Raw genomic sequence first — 20,029 nt, forward strand, 5'->3', positions numbered from 1 at the left:
AAATTTCCTTTACATTTTGCTCGCCAAAATAAACATAACACTTAGAAAATGTGGTGATACCTAACGCGGTTTGCGATGAGGCAAGAAAAAAGTTAGCATCGTGGTGTAGAGTAGAATAACATTGAAATGAAAAGACAGCGAGAAATTCTGGCAGTTATAGGAGACATTATGTAGAAATATACTGTATAAGAATTACCAAAAAGTTCGGAATATGATCCCCTCAAATGGCTAGGCAGGCTTGATAATAGTGATCATGCTTGATGTAAGGGTGTCTATAAGATTCTCTGGCAACAAATCTCATTCTTTCACTAGATCAGACTTTAGCTGATGATATGACAGAGGTGGTGACTGTACGATTGGAATTATCTGGTGATGAACATGGCAATCGTTGGATATTTTCAGTTTCAAGGCACTTCTCCACCACTTGAGTTCTATGTGCAGTGTCATTGTCGGGCATGAAAAAACATTTGGGCCAGCATACCCACTGAAAAGCCGCATATAGGATTTAAGGTTATCGGTGATTCTGTGCAGTTACGGTATCTATATCAAAAACATGAAGAGATCTACTGCCGTTGATCATTATTCCGCTCCACTATAAGTGTCCCTTTCCCTGACGTTGGAGTGATGGTGTTGCATATTTCATTACAGAGGGTTACATGTAGACCGAAGGAAGGCAGTTTGCAAAGAAGGCCTCAATGCGAAACACAATCGAAAACCTTAATAATGTCAAGGATGATTAGCGCACTAATTTGTCCGAACCGTTCACGCCAAATATCCAGTGGTGAGTGATGTAAGCTAGAAATCAGCTGTGCTTCTGAACTAACAGAATCCATACTGGTGGTCGCTGATTAACTGGTAAACTTTTAAGTAATGAAGAAGTTGACAGTTTATATCTTTCTCCATTATTTTGGAGAGGATTGATGATCGGTTTTTCGACGATAGGATTTTATCTCGGTTTTTTTTGGAATGGGTTGAATACTCTTATATACTTACTTCCATATTTACTAAAATGAAGATCCAAAAGGCTTCTTTTCGGCTATGAAAAATTATACAATTCAAGTGGATATTAAATCCAGCATTATTTCAAAGCATAATGCAGGAACTATGACATTTCCTTACGAAATTTGATCAGAGAGCTTACGGGAATACATTTACCGGCATTTACGAGTTGCCCTGACGCGGACCTTTCAGAAGACATAATCGATTTCCCAAGCGTCCATATATTCGCCTTCTATTGGTCCATTTTGATAACGTTACACTGTCCTGACAGCTGTTTCGAACTAATTGATTCTCTTCAGAGACCAGGCAGATTTGTATAATTGATTTGTATAATTTTGCATCGCCTAAATTAAGCCTTTAGCCGTTTATTTTAGCAAATACTTTACTCACCAACCGAGAGTTCGCTTGCGAAAAATACACCTCTCCGGCACTTCAAGTTCCTTAGTACTGTTTGAGTACTTAAGAGAGCAAACACTTAGAGTGTTTGCTCTCTTAAGGTTTCTGCCTGGTCTCTGAGGAGAACCAACCAGTTCGAAAGAGCTGTCAGGCCAGTGAAACATTATCAAAATTGACCAATGCGAGTGTATTCCCGTAAGCTCTCTGGTCAGATTTCGTACGAAACTTTCATAGTTTCGGCATTCGGATTTGAAATAATGCTGGATTTTATAGCCACTCGATTTGTATAATTACTTCCATATGTTATGATAGTTACCTCGTTCTTTCCATATCAAAACAACGTCTAGAATCCATTTATAGGCTAAAATGGGACTCATCGAAGAACAGTATTGTACTCTATTTGTTCATATATCATGGCACCAGTTTTGACAAGCTCTGCAGTGGTTTGTATCTACCGTCCACTGATTTTCTTGAGTAGGCTCGGACGACCTTGGGCAGCTCTGCATCACGGAGAACTCATTACTGTGAACACCTCCTTTTAACATCTGAATTCTGCTGTTTCTTGGTTTCCCATATTACCATAATTCATTCTCTACAAGGTCCTTCGCGTGGAGTCGATACTTTATGAATTGCGATGATATGCCTGTGGAATGCGTGGTTTACATTTGTTTCATTGAACGGAATTAGCATTTCTACTTTCATTTTAAAAAATCTTAGAAACTATCGATACATTTATTACTGAATTGTATATGGATTATCTTTCCGTCAGCATAATGCTTCCTTGATTTAGAACGTGGTTATTAACAAGGTATTTTAAGGGCACACTATTTACATCCATTAATGTCTTGATGTAACACTTTCTATAGATAAAATGATCTGAAGCTCGCCTCCTCGTCCTCTTCGTTTTTTTTTTAATATCGACAACAAACGCTAATTGTGGTGTGATGCATTGAACACACCCAACTGTCCAATTGCTTTCACAGTTGATTTGAGTGTCTAGCTTTCAACGCAGAAACAACCACTGCCCACAGATAATTATATGGGATTGGAATTATCGTTGTGGGCGAGATAAAACATAAGATAAATGCATGTATCGCTGGCAGCATTCAGATTGTTCATTTCGTAAAGTGCTGTTTTGACGTGATAAATGTTCATCTTATGGAATATCAGACAATGAAATTATCTTATTGTCATCAAAGTTGGCCTTGCAAATTTCGTGCTTAGCATATATTCTAAGCTTACATATATACTTAATCTATCCACATAGTTATTATGTTTCCGGATGTATTAATTGGCACTACCATTATAAAAAATCAGAATGATATTAAATTCATTTCTTCAACTTAAAGGTTGAATTCGAATCATATGTTGATTTGAGAATCTTATGTTGCAATTACGCTTAACTGAAATGTGTCCTATTTGCTGAAAGGACCTTATACGTTTACTCCGTTTCCACCGATTTATCTAAGGTCCCCATTCATGATGGCTCATGCTTGACTGTTCAATTATTCGATTAATGTGTTATATAAAATTACCGTTTCTAAACATTCAAATTAAATTCTGCTTATAATGTTGCATTGTGAGAGTGACTAGGCGGATGCCTTATATCCAGATGTTTTATGTTCGGAAAATGAACAAAATTTCAATGTCCATCCAGTGTACTATGTCTGTAAACGGAGTGTGTTCTATGGCTGGGCGATCTGTTGGTCGATTGGTATCGAGAGAGAGGAGAGTCAGAAGACACTGTTTTAAATGAATTTTTTTGTTCGTCACAAAGAAATGCAAAAGCATTAAATTTATTAGTCAGGTTATTTGACCTTCCTCTGCATACCACATAAAAATAATATACTGACACCTCATGACGATAGCTTCCTCGCTGATAAACCTAAAAATATCAACAAAATTTCAATCCCAATTTGGAAATCATGATTCTGTGTGTTTGTAAAATAAAATTGTGTCCAGTACAGATTGTATTCGGAATTCTTCAGCTGTGCTATATGTGGAAAATATGAAAGTGGAAAGTCTTATATTTATGTTTGTCAGTATTACATTTTTATGTCTTACTGCTGAGATCTCTCATAATAAATTTAATGGAAACTGACTTTCTGATTTTGATTATATTTATTATGAAACATCCTCACTCAAGTATTATGAATTTGCATTGTATCGATCAATGTCTACTTGATCGATGTACCAAGGAGATTATTATGTTACTTCAAAATTTTAGGCATGATGACTAAATATTGATATTTCATTTTTTTTGCTTTCGTATCAATATCGAGCAGTTATACAACATTATTATAATATCGTACGAGAATAACTTCTCGATCGTATGAAGTTAGAAAAATAATCTGCTTTCTGTGTTAGAAAAATAATCTGCTTTTTGCTTTCTGAAATACTTTTCTCTTTCCTTCTATATATAATCATTTACGAACAAAATATAGTGCGCCCTTTTCTTCCAAAAAGCTTTTTTTAGAAGTACACACACACATACACGTGCGCGCAAACGTTTATTTGGAAATTTCGGAAAGCATGCCGAAATAATTTTTATGATTTGGTTCAAATCTGATAAGAGTGATTCTAATGAAAATTGAAATAAGACAAACCATATAGTTTTCAGCCATCCCATGCTTCAAGTTCATCTGCATTAAACACTGATCTCCATACCATCCTTCACTGGGGCAAGGATAACCTCGTTACCTTCAAGACCACCAAAAATTTCTCCCTAACATATAAGGACTGGAATAAAATAGCGGGTTCTTTTTGTCGGTCATTCACGAAAATTGAGCTGCGATCTGCAGCTCAATTTTCGTGAATTCATTTATTTATATAACGCAAAAGGGAAAAATGTAAGACTATTCACCGCAGAATTTTGGATCATTATGATTCATAGAAGTGATATATCAATGGATGAAAAAAATTCAAATATTGCATTGAAAGGGCAGTATAACACCTCGCGCTGACCGAATAAATTTCAGTTCATATTCTACGCATCAGCTATAAAATTGTTACTCTGTTTAAAATATAAAGGAGTGAGTCGTGAACACCACGTGGTCAGACGAGAAACCGTGAAATGTTCATATACTTAAAATCTATTGGAGAATCAACTAAAGTAGCACTTCGAAAATACGTATTGTTTTAGATGAATCTCAAGTAGATTAGATGCCATGATAGTTGACCTTTGGTTAGAAATATCTCGGTTAGAATTTCGTAAAGGAGATGAGGAAATTAGAGTTTTCTGAAGGCGAGTTATGTCTCTTATGGAAGTGACAGGATATATCCAACAGGAAATATACTTAACAAGAAATTGTGATCCAACAGGAACTGTACTCAAAAAAGAATTGTAATTCAACAGGAATTGTGCAATATTGCGCTCGAGAGGTAACCTCTATCCTCTATCTTCTCTTCAATCCTCTGTACTGAGCGTGGTAACTATCATAACATATGGAAGTAATTATACAAATCAAGTGGATATAAAATACAGCATTATTTCAAAGCCAAATGCCTAAAGTATGAACGTTTCGTATGAAATTTGACCAGAGAGCTTACGGGAATACACTCGCATTGGTCCATTTAAGGTTTCACTTGCCTGACAGCTGTTTCGAACTGGTTGGTTCTCCTCAGAGACCAGGCATAAACCTTAAGAGAGTAAACACTCTCGTTCAGTACTAAGGAACTTGAAGTGTCGGAGAGGTGTATTTTTCGTAAGCGAACTCTCGGTCGGTGCGTAAAGTATTTTCTAAAATAAAAAAGCTAAAAGGCTTAATTTAGGCGATGCAAAATTATACAAATCAATTATACAAATCTGCCTGGTCTCTGGGGAGAACCAACTAGTTCGAAACAGCTGTCAGGCCAGCGTAACGTTATCAAAATGGACCAATAGAAGGCGAATATATGGACGCTTTGGCAAGCGATCATGTCTTCCATAAGGTCCTCGCTAGGGCAACTCGTAAATGCCGGTAAATGTATTCCCGTAAGCTCTCTGGTCAAATTTCATACGAAACTTTCTTTCATAGTTTCTGCATTTTGCTTTGAAATAATACTGGATTTAATATCCACTTGATTTGTATAATTTTGTATAGCCGAAAAGAAGCCTTTTGGATCTTCATTTTACTAAATATGGAAGTAAGTATATAGGAGTATTCAACCCCTTCCAAAAGAATCGATCATCCAAAAACCGACCAATCGTCATCACCTCAATCCTCTCCAGAATAATAGAGAACGTTATAAATTGTCAACTTTTCCATTACTTGAAAGTTTACGTTAATCAGCGACCACCAGTATGGATTCTGTCAGTTCAGAAGCACGGCTGATTTGTAGCTTACATCACTCACCTCTGGACATGTGGCGTGAACGGTTCGGACAAATTTGTGCGCTAATCACCCTTGATATTTCTAAGGTTTTCGATCGTGTTTCGCATTGAGGCCTTCTTTGCAAACTGCTTTCCTTCAGTGTACGTGTAACCCTCTGTAATTGGGTAGTCAGATTTCTCTGTGGTCGTTCACTGCGTGTCATGGTGTACGCAGGGCCGGCGTTACCATTTAGGCAATCTAGGCAACAGCCTAGGGCGCAAGATATGAAGGGGCGCCAAACTTTCAAAATTTTGCAAAATTAAAAGCAAGAAAAATTAAAATTTGATTCTCATATATTATACATATTGTATATTACTTTGTATATTATTAATAAAGCACGCCAAAATAATTTTTATTTTTTATATTTAAAATTTAATTAAAAAAAATAACCAACTTTTGAAATAAGGGGCGCGCTTGTAAACTTTGCCTAGGGCGCAAAATAACCTGACACCGACAGTGGGTGTACGACATTCTCTATTCAAGCTTTGTCATCAGTTCAGGAGTGCCTCAGAGTTCCATTCTATCACCTACCTTATTTCTCTCATACATAAATGAACTACTTTCAATCACTACTAATCCTAAAAATAGCTTTGTAGATGACAGCACATTCCATTTCTCCTTCTAATTAAACAAGCCATGTAGTTCTAAGATATCCCTTGCTACAAGATCATCTGCATTAAAAACTGATCTCCATACCATCCTTCAATGGGATGACGAAAATCTGGTCACTTTCAGTGCCCTCCAAAAATGTGCTGTCTTGTCTTTTTTTCTCACAAAAGGGATCTTAACTCTTCATCCGTTATCCCAGTAATACACGCATCACCAGACAGGATCAGATCTCTCTCCTTGGTCTGACAATTTACCTCCAGCCTCTTCTGAAGTAAACATGCCACATCAATAACTTCTTCAACCTTGAAAAAACTATGCATTCTCTTTTTCCCAAGAAGCTATTTTAGACCCACTCAGCTACTAACTCTGTGAGCAGTTCAGCTCATAGATGATCCTCATGACTATCATGATAGTTCTCGCAAACTATGAACAATCACAAATCGGTTCTGAAATTTTTCATTAATAATTTTTCTTAACTAATTTTGGTGTTCAAGACTGTATGATGAGATATTCTGTGGTTTGTCTTTTTTCGTTATAGTTCCGTTTTTATTGTCAAGAACATTGAAGTAATATTTTAGCTATAACTGGACCGTTTCTCTCCAAATGCTATGATGATAAATGGTCACTATTAAAATGTGACAAAATGTATCTGGTTATGATTGTATGCAATCGTTTTCTTATTTATTATCCTTATTATCCGTATAATTATTCCTGCAAACTTTGGTTATTGGAACCATATTGCTAATGTAACCAGTTGCTTCTGTTGCTAACCACACACAACATGTCTTGTAAATTTGCTTCTGTCAGTCCAATGTCAAATATTTATTATTTTGAGATACGTCTGCTATCCAGTCCGTTATCTTTTATTATCTTTAACCAAAAGGTGAAAGTCTCCAGTGGACAGAAAGAGAGAGAGAACAATTAATAATGAAAATAAAAATATTTCCTATACCATAACATCGATTAATGAATAGTTCATTGATTATCTACGTTGGAAGATTTAAAAAAAAAGTTTAAATTTCAGTCAATTGTTTTGTTATCAAATATAGGACAAGCATCGCCTCTCTTTTAGCTGTCGCAAGAACTGGTTTGACAAAAAATAACACTTTTTTCCCCTTCCTTACTATGACGATTTAAGACTGAAGTCTTACTTGCAATAAATGTGGGTGTGAATATAAAGATACTGTGCCAAGGGACATAATGAAGGTGATATGTAATCTAGTGACAGTGCGCAAGTGCACCAAAACGCAAATCGCCTTTAACTAATGGCAGAAAAAAAGGAAGGAGGAACTAAAATAATTTATCTCTAATTGAATGAAAGGAGAAAAAAATTGTTATTTTTATATTAGTGGCTAAATAAAACTTTTATTATATGTGTATGAAATAATTGTGTTTTGAAAGAAAAGGCAACCCACACACACACACACACACACACACACACACACACACACAAAGTTCATATTTCTTACCAAATCTTAGTGATAGTATATGACTTTGCTTAACTTTTGCCACAAGGTGTCTTAGCATTGCAAGAAGAAAGACATGCCTGTTATGATTTCACTGACCTAAAATAGGCAATATGAAATTTAATTGGTAAACCTAACAACAGGCACCAATGGAAGGTGAATTATAAGGAATTTCAAAATCAGGACCATTTTCACAACTTTAAACGAGAAATAAACTCCAGGTGTTTACCGCCTTTAGTGCTGGTTACGGTATCCATATTACTGAAAAATCAAAAGAGTTTTGATTTTTCAGAACGAAGAACAGACAGACAGACAGAAAAATATATAGAAGAACATGTAGAATATGTCAGAAATATGAGAGATCCAGCGCTCGATCTGGACACATGCTATTCTTGCAAATCGATCCCTACCAGACACGAAGGTCCGCGGAACTGCTGAGCGATCTTATGATTTTAAGCCAGCGAAAGAAAGATTTTCAATGTACAGAAATGATGTTCATCCCTATTCATCTAAATGTGAACTTTAGTCTCGGCCTATTTACATGTCACTCAGCTATGACTGCAAGTAATGAAGAAGCAAAACTACATATTCGAGGTCAACAATACCAGTATGCATAGAGCAGTTTTGTACAACTACGACCATTTCCCTGTTGGAACTTACAGCTAGTATTTATATCCGTATTTAAATTAGCAGCAATAGTTAGTGTTATCACAGTTTTTTATTTGTTGCTAATCAAAAATCCATGTTACTAATAGCCTGCGGGCTAGAATCCCATTATGGCCATGGATATTTGTGAACGTCTTTAGATGGAACGCGAGTTTATCGACCGGTATGACCCACTACCACCATCCCGCTTACTGGAGACTTAAAGTGATTTGAAAAAGTTCCGTGTTAGGTTTCTCTCTTTAACATAATCCGAAAGAGCTATTTTAATAGGCCTTCCGGATTATGTTTAAAAAGTTACGTTAGTTTATTTATTTCTGTATTTGTGACATGACATGAAGTCTCAGTTCTGTGACACTTGAGACAAAGATGTTCAAAAATCCAGAAGAAATGCAACATTGCATGCAGATATCGCGTTTTCCATAACCATTTCAGCTGCTAAAACAATCTTAAAGACAGTAGCAGCGTGTAAGATACATTTATGTTTTTATTTTGACTTTTGTTATATTTTGCATTCAGATATCTTTTGCTATAAACACGTTATCCATACTGAATTGAATCTAAGTGTCCTCGCCCTTGATGCGCAAAAGCTTATCTTAATTCAGTAAGTAGGAAACAGTGACACGTGTGAAGGGCAAGTATTAACCAGGAAAACTTGCCAGTCACGGGACAAGGAAGTGAGGAAGAAAACAAGCATTACTTAAAATTCTGACTCCCTAATATATCCTACACGGATATTCTTTGTTAAACAGTTTTATAACTTACCGTAACTTTTCGTATCGAGTCTTGTAACAGGTTAGGTAACCTTCGTTTCCCAAGGAAGTAAATGTCATTTTATTGTTCCATATTTGTAGACGCTGAGCCGACTAGGAACGGAGATGGATTCTTCGAAGTACATGCTTAAAGTAGTTCAGTTATTTACGGCAGTGCGATATTTATATTAAATTAATCAAAAATAACAATTATAAAATACTTTATTTTATAATTATTATTTTTGATATAACAAAGTACTTCATATCTTTGTTATATAAAAATATGAATCACGATCGTCAAACCTTTCTTTGCCCTTGGTATAGAAAAAAAAAGGAGGGAAAAGCTGGCTAAAATAATGTATTTGGACCTAAAAGGAGGCTGAAGATATTCTTCTTGAGATATAGAATACGTGATTATGACTATATCTAAATCTTCATGGAATGGATATTCAAGTCACAATAGCGTGAGCATATATTGAACCTTGATGGAATTGGGTCGGTTTGTATTAACCAAATTCTTTGTCCATACCCTCACATTGGTGCGTCTGTTAGCTCAGGATATATTCTCTAGGAATTAAATCATTAGAGTGGAGGAAACTGGTTAGGAGTGAATAGTGTATTCAGGGTCAGAAGTATGGCGTTCACATCCATCGAAAGAAAGGATGTAGTTCTAGGTGCATCTAGAACTACATCCTATCGTTCGCACATTCCCTCAAAAATTCGCTTAATTATGTTTAATGCTAATTATAAATGTTTTTGTTTTCAGATGATTTTCAAGAAATGCATATATTAGTTATTTTTGTTTGTCTGCACGCATGTTATTCTATCTTCAGATAGATTGCAAAAATTGTGCTTCAATATTTGAGACTCTTCCTACTTTTCAATCATCTCAGTTTCATTTTAAGCAACCATTTTAGAGAAAAAAGTTTACAGAATTTTAAAATGCTACACATTAATAAATCTGTTGTGAATGAATAAAATTTATAAAATTTGTTTAATAGAATCGACTAAAATTAGTCTGGCAGATCAATTTTTATTTCTACTGGTTTCAATAGTTTTCTAGTTTGGTTATAATAAAATACAGTACTATTTTTATTTCCAATATGTGATAAAACGATTCAAAAGGAGAGGGATTTTTTACGATGATTCCCCCCCCCCCCACATGAAAGGTCCCAGAACCTGTAACACAACAGTACCATGTATCGGTAAGTGTTTATGGAGAAAGAAGTAATCTGTTGATATGTTTCTCTAGAGTTGAAGGTTGTATTCATTGGGAAAAAGTGTGGAGAGAGAGAGAGAGAGAGAGAGAGAGAGAGAGAGAGAGAGAGATTGTTTCAAAAAAGAAGTGTGGATGGAATGAAGAAGGATGACCAGAGGTTTTGTTCGGTATGTTGGAGTTGGACAGTATATGGATGTTGGTCAGTGGCTGCATTAACCACCTGTTAAGCGGATCGCGCACTTCTGGATGTCATCAAGAATTCTTAGGGAGGTTTTAGGTACACTGTCCCAAATATGGGAATAAATTGTGGGAGTATTAATTTTGTTTTCTAGTGGTTCATAATACTAGATGGCAATAAAATCTCCACCAAAATTTGTCGAGTAATCTGAGTTTTGTTTCAATGGGACTATTTTAGAAACTGAAACTAGAAATGTTTTAGCAAAAACATTTCTAGTTTCAATTGTTTTGATAAGGAATAATGTTGCTGTGCAAGAGTGCTAATACGAAATGCATCACACCTTTTAACGATGCTTCATTCAAATTTAAATATCACCTGTGTGTCTAAGATAATCATTTATATTTCAGTGTTTTAGAAACGGGAATGTTAAAAATACAGGGTGTTTCAAAACGAATGACCCGATTTCAAATAATTATATTTAATAATGAAAATGTGGTACAGTTACAAAATAAATTACGAAGTATGAAGTAAGGCCTAAAGTTTCACTCGCCACAATTACACACGGTACAAGTCGCATTCATTTGTGGTTTGCGGTTGCAGAGATATACAATTTTCAAATCGGAACATTCTTTTTTAAACACCCTGTATTAAAGGACTTTCATATTTAGTAAGAAAAAGTAAGAAAAATATTTTTATCAAAATATGTTAGGCAAAAAAATATTTTGTAAACAATTATCAGAATTGACATACCTGAGATATAAAAATCAAAGTAAGTATTCATGAAAAAATTGCGTATTTTCAGATCTTGAATATGTAATGTGCACGTTTCTTCAGTTTCTTCGATGCAGCTCTGTTTTTCCAGTTTTATCTCTTCCGTCTACTTTTCTGCATACTAAAACAATTTTATTTTTCCTGATGGATGCATAATACTTACATGACAACAGATTCTGCTTTTCGCGGCTTAGTGACAAAATTGTTCGCTACGTTTGAGTCAAACATTTTCTACATTTGTTATTTTAGCTTGCTGCATACCGTTAAACTATTTATGAGATAAAGAAGATATTCTTTCCATAAGTGCATTAAAAGATAGTAATTATATATAACAATTCTTTCAGCTTAAAATATATAATATGTATTTATCTTGGGACGATGACAACATTTCCAACTTTTTGCAAAAGGGAAGTTCATTATTTGGAACTCTTCGTGTAATACGTCTAAGTTTATTTAAAATTGAGCTGAACCATTTAGATTTTTCTTTAGAAATTCATATTTGAGTTTACAGTAGTTACAAACAGCGCAAGATAAACGTTTAGCGGAACTGATGCTACGCGAATGTACTCTTTTCGGTGCATTAACACAGTTAATGATGGCAGATATCCCTCTCGTCTTTTGACATTAAAATAATAAAAAATACCAATATTTACTAATGGTTCCTTGAGATGAAATTGCATTTAAGATTGCTTTTTTAAGAAAATGTGATAAAATCACTTGTAAAACTCATCTGTCATTCTGTATAAATTCTTAATAGTGTATTTGTAATTGAGGATAAAGTGCATTCTGTAATGATTTCACAAGGATGGGATGGGACTTTTGAGAACAAATTTTTTAAAAAAAATGAGATCCTGTAAACAAATGCCATAACTGTGCATACCCTTAATAATTCCCAAGACAAAATATAAAAGCATGCATCAATAAACACAGGATTGGCGGTACCTTTAAGTAAACGTGATTAGTTAGTATTATGCCCATTTTAATCTGTTTGATAGGTGTATATACGGAAGTCAGCTATTCTATCTTACAATGCATGCTGATTACACTTAATATGCCAATGTTTTTATATTTCTGATAGTAGGCCTATGAAATGATATTGTTCAGGAGAAACGGTTATTTCCTACTTTCAGTTTCTTTCAAATACCACGTAAACTACCTACTGTTCAGGATGTCTTTTTTTTTAGAAAAATAGAAAGTTATAAGAAATGGGTGAGAATGTTGTATTGACTTTTTGAAACAGCTCTAATAGACGTGTGAAGTTTGCCCAAGGACTTTAATAGTAAAAAGGCTGTATTTATACGACACTAACAATTAAACTAGTAGCTGATTGCTTATTAATGCAGAAGTATGAATAAAAGAACACCAAAAATTGCATAAATACGACAACATCCGAACGTTACTATTGAATATCTGATAAAAAAAATTATCATATAGGCTTATTATGTCAGGCTGTGGAGTTGGCTGCCTGCACTCTCTGAAAGGTAGCAAGAAAACCAAAAAATGACAATATTGTACTCAATATTATTGTTGACATCAGGAGATATTTTAAAGAAGTAGCATGAGTTTAAGAAGCTCATCGCACTTTTTCAATGAAACAGCTATTTCATGTGTGGATGGAGCTTAATTAAGGATAGCGTGATCTGGGCTACGTGCAGGCTGTGCTGTTAATTTTTTTAAAACTGGCGGTGTATTTAATATCAAAGAAACGTAGATCAATCATTAAGGTAGTACCGTGAAATTGATATGTGCAAGAAACCTATTGATTTTTATGATCCATAAGTAACATTTCGTGGTATGCAACTTTTTTGATAAAGATGCTTGATATGGAAAGTAATCAGTTAATATAATCTTTGAGATCTTAAAAAATGAAATAAGTAAAACAACGAATTATAATATATATTAAAATCGCATACCATTTACTACGACTCTTTAACTATAGATTGATTAAAAAGGTCTATAAAAAGTTATTAGGCATCAAGGTATGTTTCTGTAATTGGTTGGTTAGAATTATTTTAAACTTATAATTGCCTATTTTCGAATTTTTAAAAAAAAATTAATTATGCTTTTTTTTTTAACCTTTTAAAAATCCAAAGTAATACTAAAACTAGCTGACCAATTCCATTTTAAATAGACTTAGAAAAAGTTCCTTGTACTTCATAGAAATTTTAAATCTCGCCGATCTGATGGAAAAGGATTGTCCTTATAATCAACTAACTCTGGAAATTTTAAGCACGGAGTTATTTTTTCCTAAAACCTCGCTCTGTTAGTAACAGAAACGAATCCAGAATAGAGATTAAAAATGTTTGAACATTATGAATTTTCAAATAATGTTTCTTTGAAAAGAATTCTTCCAGAAATATCTCCGCTGATGAGTGGGCTTAAACATTTTATTTGTGATTTGAGCAAAAACTGGGATCGCTTAAGGATCAAAGTTGGATAACCGATCCAGCGACCCTTTTAATCCTTTGATTACTGAGTCACTGTTCACTCCCCCATTTCATGCTTCCCCTTTATTAGGTATCTATTTGAATGCTGACAGAACGGGGGTGGACTGGCAATTTGAAATTTAACCTACAAATTGTATTCTATATATGAAACTGCATATATTAGGATGATATAACATAATCTAATATCATGGCGACTGAGACATCACTAGTTATATACGATTCTTGCTATTTTCATCATGGAACCACAACGAACATTGAAAAGTCAGCTATTGGATTAGTCTTCGCTTCAGCAGAACTGAGGCCATGCATCATCAAGGTAAGACTATTAATGGAAAATAAGTAGAACTGACAGAAGAATATAAATGGAATTATTGAGACCAAAAAGATTAAAAACGTGAGATCCTTCTAAATAATATTCAGGCACCAGAGATTTAAGAAGGAAGAGAGTAGCAATAGTTTTCGATACTAAATATGAAAACTGTCTTCTTCAATGAAAGTCAATTTCAAATAAAGTGGCACAGAGAAATATTTAGAGAAATTTTAAAGAATAGGAGACGACTAATAATAACGATAGACTGGTCATTATTAACACGAAGCAAAGCTCCAACATAAAAATTTGCGTTAATCGCGTTGTGAGAACACACACAAAAAAGAAAAGTCTAATAAATTATGTTATTGCTGATAATAATATCATCAAATTGATTGATACAAAACTCTGCGGCAGATTAGAAATAATGGAAGTGACGATCACTTATTTTTGAGCATGTTAAGAATGAGTAGATACCAGTGAATTTTTTTTAAAAAAAATAGTGCAATAAAACTTTCACAACATCAAAGTTGAACAACATTCAGATGTGAACTGTAAGCTCTAATATATATATATATATATATATATATATATATATATTATTGAAAAAAGTTATAGAATTTAGAAACAAGCATCAGATCTCAGAGAGTGAGTGAAATAGTAATCCAGAGTCATGAAATACATCCAGAGTCATGACTATGAAATAGTCATCATACGGTGAAATTGTGTACGAAGAAGGCCTGGTTGGCCAAATCGATAATGCAGTCGCTCTCCATCCAATAGACTAAGGATTCGAATTCCACTATAGGAAAATACCAAAATATACAGCTTAATAATCAAAATATGTCTTCAGGTTGGCAAGATTAGTAATATACAATAATTATAGTAAATATCCATAATCATTTTACAGTCAAATAAATGAAACATACAAGTTTTTATTTTAGCAGACAGTTTATGAGAATAAACCTTCGTATAGGAGTTGCTTTGCAATGCTTACTGATTCTGCCCAGGAGCCTGTATATTCGGCTTTTATTAGTGCACCGATTGGGTGTCACTGGCCTGACAACTGTTTTGAATGTTGGCGCTCATCAGAGACCAGGCAGGCACCTAAGAGGGCAAAAATCCTCATATCAGTATCATAGTCCCATGTCAGAGAGTTATATTCCTTCATAAGTGAACAGTGTGAGATCACTGTCCTGTTTATTGAAGTCCTGAAGTGATTTGAAGAAATGTTTGGTTTCTAGATAAGAGGAAGGATTATTAAATCTTAATCTGCCCATGTTTCTAATGTGTAGAAGTTTGTAACCCGTTGGGTGTGTAGGATTTACATTAAAAAGATGGGAAAATGATAAAGAAAGTTCAAGAATCAATCTATGAAATGATAAAAAATCCTATAAAAGGTGCTTAGTTAGCCATCATCTATTCGTAGAGAACTCACAGGACAAATGTGCTAAGTTCTTGTAAAACTCGTTAAACAAAAGTCAGGTGAAGAAGTTCTAACATCGCGGGTGATCACATAATTTCATATAAATAATATTCTGAATTTCTGGAATAATTACTTTAAAAATGTTGAATAAGTAGTGACAGAACAGTGAAAAAATATTTCACGAGGAAGGAAATGAAATTATATTTGAATTCTTGAGTTTGGTAGATACTCAAATACCATCAGAAACCTGAAATGGAAAGAGATGAAGTAGATAATATTCGACCTGAAATGCTGAAATATTTTCGTGTAAATATATTTAGGGATTACACTACACGGTCCAGAAAGCTTTGACAGGTGGTCGACTCCCAGATGGTTAGAAATAGAGCTCTTATCAAGCATTTATAAAAATAAAAACGAGAAATGAAATTGAAGGCGAGAAGGGATTTCCGTTGGGATAAAAATGAGTGTTTCAGTAAAGATTTATGCAATCATTTGGAGTAGGATAAAATATCATAATAATTATGATACTTTATTCATGGAAAGAATAACTACAAGGGCGATCTGGTTTCAGACGAAGAATACCAGACATGGTGTTTTATTGAACTGTTTAAAAACACAAAATCTCTAGGTGTAAATTGAACCATATACGAAGTGTATACAACTTATGCTGCAAATTGGCAGTTGGAATTGAAGGCCATATATGAATATGGACATATATTGATATTAATTCAGGTCTTAGGCAGAATTACACTTATAATCTAGATCAGTGGTCAGCAACCGGCGGCCAGCGGGACGCATGCGGCCCAAACGTGCATTTTTGGCGGCCCATAAAAGGTTGATCATACTTACATGGCATGTGGCCCGTAAAATTTTATCATCAACAAAATATGTTATGGGCATTTCAAGAGGACATTATCTACTAGCCAAGTGCTAGATGGTTAAGTAGAGGTGCTGTGCTAAAATATTTTTTAATTTACATGAAGAAATAGATATTTTCATGACGGAACACGAAAATACTGTCCCACAACTATCGGATAAAAAATGGATTATGTCTCTTGCATTTATGGTAGACATTACAACTACCATAATGAACTTAATTTGAACCTGTAGGGCCAAGGTAAATTACTATCAGAACTGTTTTCTGACATAAAAGCTTTTGAAGGCAAACTATGTCTGTTGAATAAATATATGATGGAAGAAAATCAAATCTACACGATTATATATATGTTGCAAATCGGCATCTACAGTTGGATGTCAAACACAAAAGGAAACTTTTGTTGGCATTATTGAAGATTTACACAACGGAATTTCCAATAAGATTTGTGGATACTAAATTCTTTTAATGTTGACATTGATGACCTTCCAAACCGACTACTGATGGAAGTTTTGGAATTGCAACACAATGAAATATTAAAGAACGCATTTTCTTTAGAATATATCCAAAAAATGTATCGATGCTTACCAAAAAATTTGAATGATTAATCAATTTCGCAAAGAAGATGATAGCCGCATTTGGAAGCACATACATTTGCGAATAAGCATTTTCTGCCATGGGTTTTAGAAAAAATAAATTTTCATCTCGATTAACTAATGAATATTTGCATGCTTCGATTCGAATTTATATCTCAGGTTATAAAGTGGATCTAGATAATTTGGCTAAGGGAAAACAATCACAAAAGTCACATTAAGCAGGTAGACATACATATTTTGATGCATAAAACTATATTACTTTGTTTTACGTGATAATAATTTTTCATTGAGTTTCATTTTCATGCTTGTTTCATATCTCGTGCTTTAAATATTTCTGTGTTTTTTTTAAGATGGATATAATAAAATTGATACCTTGAGTATTTTTTTCATTCACTATTTTCTATTAATTAAACGCTTGCGGCCCGATTATTAAAAATAAAAGTTGAATATGTCCCGCGAGTCTGAAAAGGTTGCCGACCCCTGATCTAGATGGTCACATTTTAAAGAAAAGTGATATTAAAACTGGCATTCAAATAAGAGGTGTAAAGCTTGGTGCGTACTTTGCAAGTGACACTGTTCAAATCTGTACAAACTGTCAAAAGTTATTAGTCAAATTTAAAAAAAAATCTAGAATGAAAGGAAAAAAAATCCTATGAAAAATCTAGGATGAAAACCAGCAACAAATAAATGGCAAAAATAACAACTGAACAGAAAATCTCAACTGTATCATAAGTGAACCTATAGAACAGGTTATTCATTTTAACTATTTTGAGTGAAGATCGCAAATTAAATATGGAAATAGATAACAGAATAAGAGGGTTGGTATGATGGGAAACCAGTTGAATAAACTTATATGGAATAAGAAAGAGAGACAGAGAGAGAATTAGCGAAAACACCATACTAGGAAAATACAAGACTGAGTCCAAACCAGTTTTAAAGTATACGAATTGGAGAGCTGGGTTAAAAAATCTCATCGACGACTGAAGACCACCGACATGAAAATTCTAAGAAAAATTAGGGAAGTGAATATATTGGGACAGAAAATGCAATATAATGGGATCAAGGACAAATTATTTAAAGAATAAAGATATCAGCACTTGGCAGTATTATTATTCAGTAATGTGTAAGGTGTTGTTGCCTTTCTAGCTTTTCTAGCCCGGTGTTGTTGCTAATTTTTGGAATTACATCAGGTGAAGCAACTGCTATTGAGGCCGGTGTATCATGTCAGTCAGTTGCGTGTAGCTTTGCCTGTTTTTGAAGAATGAAAACTGAGTTTCTGGGGGAAAATATCCTGCTAACTCGTATGAGACAGGCTAACTCATCGTCACTTGAAAAGCCATTATAAAAGTTCTTCGGATCCAAGTCGAATTAGAACTTATGGCTTCTTTCCATATAAAGGACATTGTCGATGCACACTGAGCTGCGTAGAGTCCAGTGTCTTAAAAAGATTAAAATGGCAGTTATAAAAAAAATCCGAGACCTGACAAATCATAGACTCATTGTTTATTACTTCACACGAAAAATGAAGCCACTACTCAGAAAGATTATTTTAATTTTTGTAACCAATATAAATTAGTTTTGTGATCTTCATATTTGTAGTTTGAGAAGGTGAGTCTTTAAAAAACACTCACCTTCTAGATCACAGAAAATATAATGAAATGACCGTTGCTTATTGTTCTTAGAATGAAAACGATATCTATGGCACATCCCTTAACCAACTGAAAAAAAATATATATATAATTGAATAGTTTACCCATTGATCTACTGATATGAATACAAAAATGCAGTCTCTAGCACTGAAATAGCTACGAGTACTAATCCTCATACATTTCTTTACTCGTCAAGTGAAGGTAAGAAAGTAAATGAAAACAACTGAGATTGGGAAGTGTCAGATATTAGGGATGAAGATCCGTCTGTGCCTGCAATGTTTACATTAAACTGGGATGTCTACATCAGTTTCTTCGTCTTTGTAATTTACACTAGTGTTTGGTGGGCTTTATGAATATAAAGCTTATATTTTATTTTAATTTCTATTCAGATGAGATATATGACGAAACTGTAACTGTTGTAACGATCACTTCCTTAGATTAAGTTGCATTTCTGAAGTTTCGTGCCAGATGGCTCTCAGTATTGCTTTCATATTACAGTGATATTAAATATATGTCATATACAGAAATGTTGTAAATATGTAGAGATCCAATGACTACCATATCGTTCTTTCGGATATATATATATACACAATTTTTTTATATAACCTATGTATTAAAAGTACATGTACATATTTACAATCGTCTTAAAGGTTAATTTAACCAATCAGATACAATGTCTGGAATTCTAACCAGATGCTAATGAAAGCAGGATGAATTGTTCAATAGTTTACATAGAAACTCTTTGGAGGTTCCTAAGAAATCCGTTGCGAAAAGCGAGTTGAGGCAGGCGCTGCTTTTTTAGATTTCTGTTACTTGCTTGGTTCATTCTGGGAATAAATGATCTTCTCCACCAGAAAATGAGAACATTGGTAGGCACATTCTGTTACGACACATACACTTTGATCCAGTCCAAATATTCAGTTATTTTTGTGTATATACCGGGTAGATGGGGTCTAGCACATCCCACTCCCCACGAAACGAGACCAATCAACTTGGCACGCCCATTTTCTCTGATGGTAAGTGGTCCTCCAGAATCGCCCTGGATAATAAAAAAGTTCAAACAATTCGATCAAAGAATAATTAGACTACAAATTATTTATTAGAATTATTACTAAAGGAAGTTCAGTTTCTTTAACCATTCAGTTATCAAAACGCATTATTAAGTGTTACCTGAAATGGTACTCTCTCTCTCTCTCTCTCTCTCTCTCGCAAACACACACAAAAAAAAACGCGCGCGCGCACAGAAGAAGATTTGGATCTCCCAGTCAAAAACTTTTCTTCAAAAAATTTCAATATTTATTATTGTTAAGATTATATTGAACTAG

The 20,029-nt window shown here is 34.2% G+C and overlaps 2 protein-coding genes across 2 annotated transcripts in view; one reads left to right on the forward strand and one right to left on the reverse strand.

Annotated features, from left to right (window-relative positions):
* LOC150093165 (trypsin-1-like) overlaps positions 1-20,029 on the forward strand; it is a 379,787-nt gene that overhangs the window by 31,841 nt on the left and 327,917 nt on the right. The gene's annotated exons all lie outside the window — the stretch shown is intronic.
* LOC150093166 (trypsin-1-like) overlaps positions 19,280-20,029 on the reverse strand; it is a 42,342-nt gene continuing 41,592 nt past the window's right edge. Inside the window, exon 8 of the mRNA XM_090413862.1 lies at positions 19,280-19,743. Coding sequence (XP_090269988.1) covers positions 19,588-19,743 — 156 coding nt within the window. The 3' untranslated portion in view covers positions 19,280-19,587. The remainder of the gene's footprint in view (positions 19,744-20,029) is intronic.

Source organism: Typopeltis vanoorti, chromosome 24, assembly GCF_054136105.1.
Source record: "Typopeltis vanoorti isolate ZY-2024b chromosome 24, IOZ_Tvanoo_1.0, whole genome shotgun sequence".
Classification (NCBI taxonomy): domain Eukaryota; kingdom Metazoa; phylum Arthropoda; class Arachnida; order Uropygi; family Thelyphonidae; genus Typopeltis; species Typopeltis vanoorti.